The sequence below is a fragment of the Sitophilus oryzae genome, unplaced genomic scaffold (assembly GCF_002938485.1).
Source record: "Sitophilus oryzae breed Bouriz unplaced genomic scaffold, Soryzae_2.0 scaffold_1620_pilon_pilon, whole genome shotgun sequence".
In the NCBI taxonomy this organism is placed as follows: domain Eukaryota; kingdom Metazoa; phylum Arthropoda; class Insecta; order Coleoptera; family Curculionidae; genus Sitophilus; species Sitophilus oryzae.
The window spans coordinates 3,740,558-3,754,536 of record NW_022146304.1 but is presented as its reverse complement, the minus strand read 5'-3'; the positions used below and the strand labels follow the sequence as shown (position 1 = coordinate 3,754,536).

Genomic DNA, 13,979 nt, shown 5'->3' with positions numbered 1-13,979 from the left:
ATAACAAAAATATAACGCTTTAAATTTCACCAAAAATTTCTCCATTGCGTTTTTTTTTGCATTTGAGTGTATATTCAGTCAAATGCTAAAGTGCTTAACAAAACATAGGCATTTCAATCAAATTTAAATAATTAAAATTCTTAGGGTTCTTAAAATTAAAAAAAAATATTTATTTGTGTAAATTTTGATGCCCTCTGAGGGACAAACGAAGGACAGGTAGATAAGGTAGAGGAGGATAGAGGTAAATTGTGTTCAATCAACTTATTTTGATTTCAAAAATACGTAGCAGTTGACGGAATATTGGGACACCCTGTATTTAGAAAAAAAAATAATTCAAAAACGTTTTACCTTTTACCTAAATTTGTTTAGTTTTCTTATATAGTAACTTCAAAAATATATTCTCAAGAAATTAATCAACTGATAATTTTTCTATGTACTATCTTGTTATTAAACTACTATTTCAGATTGTTTCCACTACGTTTATCCACTGATCACTTCCAACCAATAATTTTACCTTATTCATATCGTCTTATCTTCCAAGATTCGAGACCGCACCGAAAACTTAACCCTACTTATATATCACTGTCGGGATCGGTCTCGCTACGAGGCTGCCCGAAGTTCCTAGTGATGCTCTCGCTCATCGAGCGAATGTTCGCGAGATGCACGTCACTGACTGGCACGGAAAAATAGTTCAGTCGGTCCAGGTCGGGCACGGCGTTCAGATCGTCGTCCGTCCTGTAGCAGTTGTCGTACTCCGAGTCGTAGAGGGCGCTGAGCGAGTCGAGGGACATCATGGCGTCGGAGTCGAAGATGCGCGACGACGCACGCGAGGACATGCTCGTGTTGTCGTCCATGTCGCAGTCATGGTTGTGGTCATTGTAGGCTGAGTTCACGTCGCTGAGAGCGCCTGGAAATAAATATACCTAATAAGACTATGGTTACTATATAATATACATTTTAAGGCGGAGATTGACTTGAGCCAAGCGCTGTAATGTAACGCTTGTTCGCTGATCGCATCAAAACGCAAAAATCTCGTTTCGCATGCTCGGCTGGTTGTGCTCAAGTATTTTTTCAGCCTTTAAGGTCAGATGCCCGAAAGAACTGCGCTACAGCTCGAAGAACTGTGGTCAGTGGTAGATAGCAAAAGACAAAACAACTACTAGAGCACAAAAAAAACTAGTACACATAATTGTAGGTGTCATCACTGGAGGTAAACGGAGCCTCACGGAGGTAAAGCTCGTGAGATCGAAAATTTCCATCGATGACTACTGCAGAGAATGCGGAGATGATCACAGAGCACCTGCTGTGCCACTGTTCGGCACTGAAAGACCGACGCTTTAAAACTTTAGAGTAAGGCTTTTTGGAGGGACTAGAGGAAGTAGCAGAAGTCAACACCAGCGGCATCGGAAACTTTACAAAGAGCTGGAAGTACTTTAACGCAAAGAAAGAATGGCATGAAGGTTTGGTACAATAATACAGGGGTATCGCAATAGACCCAAGCCTCTGAGTGAGGGATCAAACATGATTCCAAGCCCCAGCAACCTGACCTAAGATCAGATGAAAGGATAATGCTAATAATATATAGCTAAAAAGTTTATCCAAACTTCTTAGCTATTTATTATATTTCTTACACCGCCAGTTAACAAAAGCATATTTGACCACAATTAAAATCACTGAGTGCATCTACTAGAATTATGATTGGGATACGGACGATCGCCAAACCTGTACTGATTTGTAATGTAACAATCAATGGGATTCTCTAAATAACCTACAGTCGAGTGGACCACCGTCGTTGTTCGCGAGCTGCTCGGTTCACTGATTATTTCCCAGCATTGACTATTGAATGCTCGTGTTATTAAGCGTTGCATTACAACACTTGGCTCAAGTCAATCTCCGCCCTTACACACAGCAAAAATATCAAACACATTAATACTGTATTGATTACTCGTGTATACCAGCGTGTGAAATAAATGTTTTGGTTAGGATTAGATCATATTAAATATGAACCAAAAAGATTAAATTTCTACAAAACTATCCATATACGGTCTACGAAATCACAAGTTTGTGATCTATCATAATATCGACCGAAGCTTAACATTATATCAGAGTGTTGTCAATCATCAGCAAAAGAGATAAATGTTACTCATGCCAGTTAAAAATCATTCCTTGCTTATGAAGCTTATAACCTTTTATTTTGTGGGAAGAGGCTAACTCTTTTACCTCTCTGAGCTAAATATGCCTTTTCAATATGCAAGAGATTTGTAGAACTCATATAGATCCCAATGTAAAATGCTTTAAATCGTTTCTCTTTAGATTGGGAAGTTAGATTTTTGTTGACCAACAGTTTCTTTCGGGCTTATCTTTGATTAGAGTGTTTCTCTAATAGAGTACCATTGGGTTTTTACTTCAAATAGGATGTGGTCTTACAAGTGACTTTTTGTGATGCCATTGAAAGGTTCGGATACGCAGGATAAAGGATTAGCCCGAGCAGATTAAAAATATCTGTGAAATATACAGTAGAAATGTACCAACCATAGTTTCTCTGTTAGTGTTTTGAGAGATCTCTATCAGAAACATAAAACAAAACGTATATATCCATAAACATTAATAATAAAATCCAATGATATAGTGATTTTAAAATTTTACATGTTGGTACACACGAGTCGTCATTACTGGTAGATAAGGATGAAGACCATTTACTTCTAATTTATATTTAATTCTCTAATTATGTATATTTTAAAAAGGTTAGACTGCCTGAATAGGCGTGTTATTTATTTTTGAAATAAAGACAAGGGACGTGCAACAAAATGGTTTTATAAACAAAAACCACATCGTTTACTATCTTCAGACAAACTACATAATAATTTAAAGAAGGCGTCCATTCTTCTCTAAGAAATTAAAAAGAAGTATAAAAAGACAACCTAACCTGACCGAGACTTTGAGTCTTTTTATACTTCTTTTTAATTTACATAATAATTTACGACACCAACCCTTTAATGATACTTAGAGGGTCAAAATGTATAAAAGAAGTCTATTCGTTTCTAAAATAATATACGTTATTCAAAACTTGCCTTTTATTATTTTATAAAATAAAAAAAAACTATTAGTCCTCGGCTTATTTACTTCCAGCAAGTCATCTTCACATGTTTTTGAATATTCGCGTATCACTGCAGCGTTTGATATTCTATACTTACAAGCAGTAAGTCTCAATCGTTTTTATAAAGACAGCTCCAATGGAGCTCAGGACCCGACTTGTTACATAAGATAAGCGAATGTCTTAGGTACGCAAATCATCGTATGCCGTCAGGCGGTCTATGAATAAGCTGTGATTAGTTAGTTAGATTATTAAAATCATTTAAATATATTTAACCTGAAAAAAATACAAATTTTCCTGTTTTCGTGAATGATTAATCATATTTGTTGTTTGTCGAATTATCAATCAAAATCAAGTGGACACAGCGATGGATACAGCAATGGTAAGAGGAATGTAGGGGCTAAAGGTCTGTAAGAGAATGATCGTTCTAAGAACGAACTTTCAATTGACCTCATATTGTTAACATACTACAATGAGATAAGAATACACTAAAAAGCATTATGATCTATAATGGCTGGACCATAGACTTAATTGACTTGTTATTGTTGTGTTATTGTTTTAGGTTATAACGAGTGCGACACGAGCGATAGATAGGTTGTCTCTGTCGTAACGGTCGTTCCCTGACGACTCTGACGAGAAATGCAACACTGTCTTTCGTTTCTCAAGTACACCTGAACTCTCCGTATCATAGCCGGGTAATTTTTTTATTTTAATGAAGCTATAATTAAATTAAAAATATATCGTATTTAAACTTTTTTATATTTTATTAAGATTTAGGACAGGTTTTTTAAATAAAAGTTTAGAAAAAACAATTTAGAGTCCAAAAATAAAATACACGTTATATAAGAAATTTTATAATCGAAATTAGGTAATTTTTGAAATTAATAATAAATTATTAATTTTAGTCAAACATTTACAACCCCTAATATTAATGAAAACAGGATCTATTCCACAGATATAATAGAATCGGCGACAGAGAGAGAAAAAAAAATATGATTGTTGTAATTTTTTTTCTGGTTAAGTGATGTCTTATTATGTAAAATAGAGAAAACATAAATCTGTTCCATTAAAGCAAGGAAGGTGATAGGAAGGGGATAAAATGAAAACTACATTTATTTAACTCGGTACTGTCTTTATTATACCGGGTGCGTCCCAAAAGTGGCTCAACCCCATAATTTTTTTATATTTTCAAATAAAAAAACAAGATTTAGTATGTTAGTATATGACATAAATTAGGATTGATTGACGCATTCAATTGTTTTTGGTCACTTTCTGTTTCACCGGAAATGACTATAACTTTTAATTTTTAAACGGCACCCTCGGTATATTTCTACTTTATTTGATAGAAAATGACACTCTGAATAGAATGACATATCATATGTCAACTTTTGACACTTTCGCATATGGTTTAATTGTAATTGTAACACGTGGTTCATAACGACAATTTGACTCGAAATACCAAGTGTGTGGTATCAATATATTCATAAAAAAATGCTTTTTCCAAATATGCTAATGAGTCACCCTTGTTCCATTTGAAAAAATTGACATATGTATGATTAAAAATACGATTTGTACATATTTTAACCGACTTAGACAAGACACGAAACCTATTAGACGATCAAAACTATTTTTCCAAGGCTCCTTGATTAAAACTTAGTGTTTTTAACAACACCATGGCACCCTGGATTGAAATTTAAAATACGATTTGTTTTTCAGCGACAATGTCAAAAGTTGACATATGATATGTCATTCTATTCAGAGTGTCATTTTTTATCGAATAAAGTAGCAATATACCGAGGTTGCCTTTAAAAATAAAAAGATGTAATCATTTCGGTGAAACAGGAAGAGACCAAAAACAACTGAATACATCAATAAATCCTAATTTATGTCATATACCTATAACATACAAATCTGTTTTTTTTATCTGAAAAAATAAAAAAGTTATAGGGGGTGAGCCACTTTTGAGACGACCCGGTATATTAAAAAATATTGTTTCATAATGTAATATCAATTTAAAATTCTTGTATGTTATTTTATATGCTCAAGATAATTTTAGAATAAACCATATTTTTAATAAAATCATTATTAATTATTAACAGGGTTATAATTATGACTTTGTTACAATGTAAGTAAGTAAATAATGTAATGAGAAAAAATTCAGATTTTACATTTTACTAAAATATTATCTAAATAAGCGCCTTTCTACAACAACGCCACTGGCTCCCAATGGGCAAATTGAGAGTTGTCTACCGGTCGAAAGTCGTTTCAAGACTTAAATGGATTATTTAAGTCAAATTTCTTGCAAATTTGGCACTGGCGAACCATATTTTATAGTTCTTGAACAGAAAAAGTCAATAAAATAAACACTTAAGGACTACAAACTAAGAAAATGCGTTAATACAGCCGGGGACATAGCGGCATCAAAGCTTTACCGCACACTTGCCACGCGTACTACAAGGTAATAAATGAATGAATAGGCTCCCTCGCCTCTAATCGGTGTTATCATATTGTAAAGAACTTATCCTTTTTAAACAGTATCCGACTTATAATTTAGTAGTATAAGGACTATTTAATACATCTATGGAATATTAAAACCTACTTTATTAACTGTAGTATTAATATCTCAATATATGTGTATAACAAGAAAAAAAATATTGATAATATTAAAGACGTGACAACATAGGCTGGATGAGGAAGGCTCGGTCGACTGTACCCAGAAGTAAACATGTGTACAAAAAAGGTTGTTTGTCCGCGTTGAGATGTAAATAGTGTAGTCTATATTTTATTTTAAGTCTATGGGCTGGACTAACTGATCTATAATTCTGAAACTGGGACACCTTAGGAGGGACATTTTGGATTATTACAGATTGGGAAGACACCATCATAAAAAAATCTCAGTAAACACCTAAACATGTTTTAAAATCAGCCATAGATATTTAACATACTACAAATGATTCAAATTATTTAAAGGGTCAAGCAAAAACACTCCACCCCATTACAGCAAGTCTTGAGACTAATAAGCATTATAATGAAACTGTATATCATCAAAATAGGTGAAAATGATTATAAATTGTGGATTTGCCTACTAAAATAAGGGGTTAAGGATATTGACAATTAATGCACAATTAAAATTAGTGAATGAAAGGGGGGTAGACAAAAACTCTCCATTCAACTAATTTACCTATGACGTAGATGTAGAGGATTTATTAAACCCGTTCCTAAATCTGCTCAAACCTATAGAAAAATTAATACTTAATCAACTGAGAAATATTCAGACATACTAATATGTTAAAAAATCACGGTCAATAATTAGTGATTTCCTAATATTTTATTAATGAAATAAAAAGAAAGTAAGTATTACTAAACCAAACAACAGTAAGTAATTGTATATAAAAGATATTGACCTGGAAAAGGTTTTATTATAAAAATTATTTATTAAGTTACCTTCTGCATCTGTCAAACCAGCCTCATTAATCATAGATATATTTTCTAAAGCTGGATCATCAGTGGTGTACCCCGTACTTTCCCTGTCGTTCAGTAAAGGTTCGGAAGCTCCACCGTCTTCATCTTCCGACCATTCAGACACGCTAAAAAATCAACAAAAATATTAGTTTCATTCGTTATTAATGTAAAAATGTTTTGCGAAAGTACCTTCCTTCTGGCATTGCACTTGCGGTGGTCAGTAGGTTATCTTGCACAGCAATGGTTTCCAGGTTTTTAAGTTTTTCCTGTATTTTTTCTTCCAGCAGTCTTTTTACCTCAGCTTCCTAAATGATAGAAATATATTTTTTAAAAAAACAACGTTAAAGTAAACATATCTGTTTATATTACCAATTCCGTATTTAATCTCTGCATGAAAAAATAAACAATAATTGTTATAAACAATATCTCTCGTACTATCAAAAAATTATATTTCTTAATAAATGATTTAACTATTATATTAACTTTTTACAATTCAAAGTCTTTATTTTAACGGCGATTTATTGAATTCGAACGATGGTATTACCATGTTTCCAAAATAAAATGTAACTTATATATTGTAGCAAGGCTATCAAATTTCTTTTTCTAAGATCTTTTATGAAAGATATTTGATGAAAAATTTGACAGTGTTAAAATACAATATTTTATAAAATCACACATATTAAGCCAGTATTACCCTATCAAATCTCTTTGTCAAAGATCTTTTATAAAAGATATCTGATGAAAAATTTGACAGTGTTAGGCCAGTATTACACTATCAAATTTCTTTGTCAAAGACCTTTTATAAAAGATATTTGATGAAAAATTTGACTTTGTTAATATGCAATATTTTATAAAATCAAGCATATTAGGCGAGTATTACCCTGTCCAATCTCTTTGTCAAAGATCTTTTATAAAAGATATCTGATGAAAAAATTGACAGTGTTAGGCCAGTATTACACTATCAAATTTCTTTGTCAAAGACCTTTTATAAAAGATATTTGATGAAAAATTTGACATTGTTAATATGCAATATTTTATAACATCACACATATTAGGCCTGTATTACCCTATCAAATCTCTTTGTCAAAGATTTTTCATAAAAGATATCTGAAAAAATTTGACAGTGTTAGACCCACTATCAAATTTCTTTACATACAGGGTGGTCCGAACTGTACTCCGGAAACTGCGGCAGCATATTCTGCACATAAAAATAAGTAAAAAAGTTCGTGTAAATTTATGTCCTAAAATACTTAATTTCGGAGATACAGAGTGTAGAAATAGTTTAATTCTGATGAATTGTAGACTTTTTACGTAAAAAACGTCTCTTGGTAAAAATCGCTACGAGCAACCAGTCTCAAAATATTTAAAGTGGAAATAGTCAATACATGTCATTATTGACAAAAAATAAGCATACGTTGAATAGAGTTATTTGACTGAATTAATAAATTTCTATTTCTATAAATTAATCATCAATTTTTCTGCGAAAAAATGATGATTAAACAGTTTGTGTTGAACTTTTGGCACAAAAAGAGTTCAAATTTAAGATTTCAGTTTAATAACTACCGATTTGGTCAACATGTTTAATTTGTCAATGATGACTGGTATTGATAATGCCAATTTCGAATATCTCGAGAACCATTATTACGCGTAGCGATTTTTACCAAGAGATCTTTTTTATGTAAAAAAAGTTGTAAATGTTTATTTTTTTATCCAGTAGTTTTATACAGGTATGGATGAAAAGTTATTACTCTTCAAACCAGTTAAAGCATATGTAGGTGGCTACAAGCAAACCAGTTAAAGCATATGTAGGTGGCTCCTACAAGTAGGAGTCATATTTACATGAAAATCAAATTTCTCATGTCCAAAAACTCCCAAACACCAATTTTCATCCAAATATTCACGTTACTTCTTAAATTATTTGGAAAAAATCTAAATAAAAATGAAATTTCTACACCCTGTATCTCCGAAACTAAGCATTTTATGACATACATTTATACGAACTTTTTTACTTATTTTAATCTGCAGAATATGCTGCCGAAGTTTCCAGAATACAGTTCGGACCATCCTGTATATATATCTATCTTTATATGTATCTTCTTTATATATTCATATCCTCAAAAAAAGAAATCTATAGTAAAATCTTAAAATATTGAAATTTAGTTTTGTTTAAATGAATTTAAACAAAATAATATATGTAAAAATGGCAAAAACATATTATGAATTGATAAAGTATAGTAAGTATAGTACAGTAGATACTTGTATCGTTTAAATAATTCTGAAAGAAATATCTTTACTAGAAATATCCCACAACTATTGCAAAAATTTTAAACTTACTTGTGCTACTTCTTCTTCCATCCGTTTTTCATCCCTCTCAAAACTTTCCACATCCGTATCGTCATCTCTCTTCTGGACTTCCAGCATATCACAGTCAACATCCGGTTCTTCATTAGACTTTGGGGTCCTTAAACATATTCAATATAAAATATAGTCCATTTAAAGCAGAAAATACATATATTGCTCGTTTATCTGTTTGTATTTAAATCTCAATATTTAAAATTGGTCACCTATTATCTCTGTACACTAAAAGCAAAGGCCATTAAAAAATTCTCTTAAATGATGATGGTGTTGCCTTGAAAAACTATAAATTTAACTTTATTAATCATAGGTTATTTAAGAAAAATGTAATCTATTCCGATCAGAGTTATTAATATTTTTATTTTATGCGAAAATTCGGTAAAGAACCCATAAATAAGAATGGGAACTATAGAAATAAAATACATTGATTAAGTTATTATATAAATTTTGTTACATTTCTATTTAAAGCTAGAAATATTTTAAGCATCGATTCTAAACATGCAAATATTTTATTCCTTAAAATATAAAGAGTATGTTTAAGACACTGTAAGCATGTTAGTGAGCAAGCAGCATGGACCAGTGTAAATGCTAACCATTTAATATGTGTGGTAACATACAGAATAAAACACCTAAAATTTTACTGAACAAACTACTGAGATATTGTAAAAAAAGTTTTCTTAGACTGTGATATTGTCTTTAGGTTTTAAATTATGATGTTTCGACTTGTACATATACGAGTATCACTAGTCGTTAACAAGTATAACTATTGAAATATACAAAAAATCAAGATAAAATATACAGGGTGGTCCGAATTGTATTCGGGAAACTCGGGAGTCATATTGATATCAAATCAATATGATTGAATATATATAAATCAATTTTCTCATATCAAAAAGCACCAACACCAATTTTCATCCAAATATCGACATTGAAATTTCTACACCCTGTATCTCTGAAACGAAGCATTTTAGGACATACATTTATACGAACTTTTTTACTTAGGTATATTTATCTGCAGAATATCCTGCCGAAGTTTTCCGAATACAATTCGGAGCACCCTGTGTATTTCAATTTTTAATTTGTTGAAATGTAAGAGACAAAAAAGAAATGTACAACACAGGTCTATTTTTTTCTGAATATTAAATTACGTTTTCTTCTTTTCCGAATTCTATTACTGATGAACAGTTTTTTTATTCTTTATTTCTGTGTTTAACCAGATATATTCCCAGACTACTGTTTTCGTCTCATATTTTCCTATTTAACAACAAACAGAATCTTATTATTTGCTCAGCATGCAATTTTTCACAATATTCTATATTCCCGAAATCATAATTTAATTCTAAAATCCCGAACTTGTAACAGCTTTAACTGACATTATTAGTACTTAGCTAAATTAGTAATTGGTTGTACAGAAATAATGAAAAATATTAAGAATTAAAATCAATAAAAATCAAACTTTTGTCAGTTAGAGACTAATAATTGATTGTAGGTCATCAATATGCTTGACAAAGAAAAAGCTATTAATCTCTAAGTTTAAATTATTAAGATCTGTATGTCACCACACTGCTAGATCATAACCCCAAACCAAGTGATGTGAGTGTTAGTTTTCTGCGAGTTTCTAAATGAAAAAATACCTGTCCAAAGGCGACACTTTAGGTTGTTTATTGGACTCGGACGGGCCCGGCGACGCTCCCCTCTTAAGGGAGCCCTCTTTGCTGCTTGCTCGCGTGGGGGACATGCACTGAAGGGTAACGCTGCCTGTGGGATTCACCCTTAAACCCAGAGCTAGCGCTTGAATGGCCGCCAGCCCCACTTGATGGTTATTATTGTTGGGAGCGTACCTGACTAGCGGCTCCAACGCTAAATCTTTGTTTTGCTGATTCTCCAGCTTGGGCGGGATGTTTTGCAGCAGGTTCTGCTCGTCGAGCAGTTTCTGAATCTCCCTCTCGAACGGACCCATATTGTTATCGCAGTGCTCCAAATTGGTCAGTTTCATGTTAGGGGAGATCTTATCCCGGAACGTCAGAGGAGACATTCGTAGTTTTTTCAAGTCTTTCTTATCCGTCTGACATGATCCGTCCTTTTTGAGACTCTTATCGCTACTTACAGTCAGCTTGTTATCGTCTTCCTTCAGTAGTTCCTTAATTTCCTCGGCTTCTTTAAAACTGGGCGATCTTTTACAATTAGCGGCAAGTTTGTTACATTCCAGTACAGAATCACTGTCATTCCGGATTCTCTTATTTTCCAAGCTTCTCTGTTTAAACAATACCTTATTAGGGATATTATTTCCCCCATTCGCACTAGTTGTTCGTAAAAGAGACGGATTTCTCTGTTTATTACTTCTCCCGACAAATTCAAAACTAGCACAACTTTCACCTCTGTAACTATCCTCTCCATCCAAACAAGGCGGACTAGTTATTATAGATGAATCTACGGTATTACACGTGCCAGCTATAGCTAATACCGCGCTGGGAGGGAGGTTATTTCTCTTCGCGTTTCCTCTATCAGTCGAGTTGTTCCTCAAGGAACAATTTGGAGGAATATAGTCTAAAGATGCCCTGGGTGACACTTCGGGGGAAGACAGTGGGTTGACTTGTATATCAGACGGAAATAGGAACTGTTGTGTATCAGTTGGTAGAGGTGGAGATACACAAGGAGATGCATCAGCATCCGTTGTTCTACTGTAACTTTCGTCTGAACTACTTATGCTAGGTGAGTGATTTAGCGAACTAATTTCATCAGCGGAAGAATGTATTCTTTGTACCGCACCTGCAGAACTATACAGACCACCCAGACTTTCATCAGAGTAGTGTCTCTGTAAAGGACTATGCCTGTGATGATGAGGACTTTTCCTCGCATGAAGCGGACTGTTATGCCTTGGTTGAACCTTCGCTCTTAACATCTCCGGAGTTTTCTCAGGTGTGGCTCTCTGGTGCATCACGCTGAGCATGTTTTGTCTCGGCAGCGGAGGACTGGAGTGAATCATTTGATGAGGAGCGGGGCTAGGGTTCTGAAGCTTCCTTTGGTGCCGATTCGGTGATTCCTTTCCCGGTGGTTTAGGAAGAGGCTTGAGGTACGGTTTAATGTTATCTACTGATGCTGGGTTGGTGGGGGTGAAAGGTTGCTGGGGTCTGGGCCATGGCGGGTTGTACCTCATTTCGGGGAAAGGCTGCTGTCGCGAATTGTTCGTTTGGAACGGCCCTTTGTGCGGCGGAAGAGGTGGAGGAGGAAGATTGTCTTCCAGTACGTTTCCTTTTTTGCTTCCGTTTCTTCCGTTATTTTTTGAAATTGCACCGGGTAGTAAGGGTTCGTTTTCGCATCCAACTATGCTGTGATCCCTGTGAGCGGTTTCTCGTAACGGTGGCAATCGCATGGCGTTTCTCGAAGCATTATAAGTATCTTCGCGGGAATTCTGACGGTTCTGAAGTTGAATGTGTTTCGGTCTTGTATTATCACCGTGAAGTAAGGCCAGTGGAGTTGCAACTCCTCCATACATATTATTAATATCTAAAAATAAAATAAAATAAATTAAAAATAATTTTAAATGGTAAACGCCATAATTAAAAGCTTATAATCTATCCATCATTGATTGTTTTTATTAACTATATTTTAATTATTACTTATGAATAAAGCAATGTTCAATAATGGTCTTGAAAAAAATATTTGAAAATTAAATTTTACAAAGACTTTGCAGATCACAAATATTAAGTTTAATTGTTGGCATTTCTTCACCAAATACATCTTAAATACAAAATATTTCCTATTTAATATTTAAATATATTATAAACTCACCAGCACGAAAGACACCTTAACATTTTGATGTATTTTAAAATATAATATATTTTGTTTTATCCAAAAAAATCCTTTATGGGTATTTCGCCACTGCACTGCAACATCATGTCATTTTAACAGAACGTCAACGATTTCTTCTAGACGTATCTGTTTTAAAAAGTAAAGTGTTCACGAATAGTTCAATTTAAATATTTTAAATAGTTTTTTTCTTGATTCTTTATATTTTTTTGCTTCCGACGACGGAAAGAGAAAACTTTCCGAAACGTTAAGCATTTTTATCTTTGTTAGACAAATTTTTATAACTGTAAACACAACTTCTGGCAAGCAGCGTCCGTTTGGGTTTAACGCAGAAGTGTTTACAAAAAATAACTATTTTATTTTGTAGATTTTTCTTGCAGTGTAGTGGCGAAATACCCATAAAGGATTTTTTTGGATAGATGAATGTAGGTATAGCGCCACATAGGTATAGACATTTTTATATTTTGTTTTAATGGGCCGATTTTGATGATTTTTTAAGCAATTTGTAGTCAAATTATTTGACTTTTTAGTAGCTTTTTATAAATTAAGAATGAAAGTTTTCATCTGTCAATTATACAAGGGAAAACAAAATGTTTATATTTTGGTGGAATTTTGAAACACCCTGTGGAATATGTGTTAACAAAGGAAGGAATTTAAAAATAATTTTATCATTTAGGTACAGCTGGTTCCAAAAAAAATGAATACGACTCTTTACACATTTTTTTCGAATATTTGGGCAGTGTATATTTATGTGTCAGGTATTTTGACATGTTAAGGTTATTGTGATATTGTGTAAAACAACTTTGCTTTTGACAAAGTGGCAAATAAATTTTTCAGAACGTCAGCATGACATGAGTAGAGAAATGGGGGACTGGTATCATAGAATATACTGCCCGAAACAATAAATTATGTTTTAAATCGTATTCAATTTTATTGGAACCAGCTGTACGTCTTTTCGCGATAGGTTGTTTTTTTATTCATCTCAATAGTTTTATTTTTATTGGATATATTCGCTTTTGAATAAGACAATAACGATTTAAACGCAATTTTAGCATTGATTTTCGGTCGTCATCAACACACTTATAAAGTAGTGTTTATTGCTTTTGTAATCTCCCTGCCTATCAAGTCATATTATTATTGTGTGTTGACGATTACTCTAGGTAGAGGTAGTTTTAAGTTCTGAAGTATCGGCTATTGCTGTTTTAATTGACCATGGTAAAGATCAATTTTTGGCCTTAAAACCATATCTGCTAACAGA

General features: G+C 33.1%; 1 protein-coding gene across 5 annotated transcripts in view; it reads right to left on the bottom strand.

Annotated features, from left to right (window-relative positions):
* Positions 1–13,979, bottom strand: part of LOC115880233 (Ca(2+)/calmodulin-responsive adenylate cyclase-like) — a 549,269-nt gene continuing 535,290 nt past the window's right edge. For all 5 annotated transcript variants that reach the window (XM_030897392.1, XM_030897391.1, XM_030897393.1 and 2 more), the window contains 5 exons: positions 10,546–12,418; positions 8,891–9,017; positions 6,746–6,861; positions 6,539–6,681; positions 1–907 (listed from right to left, as the gene is read on the bottom strand). In XM_030897392.1, the coding sequence (XP_030753252.1) occupies positions 573–907; positions 6,539–6,681; positions 6,746–6,861; positions 8,891–9,017; positions 10,546–12,418 (2,594 nt within the window). In that variant the 3' untranslated portion in view covers positions 1–572. The remainder of the gene's footprint in view (positions 908–6,538; positions 6,682–6,745; positions 6,862–8,890; positions 9,018–10,545; positions 12,419–13,979) is intronic.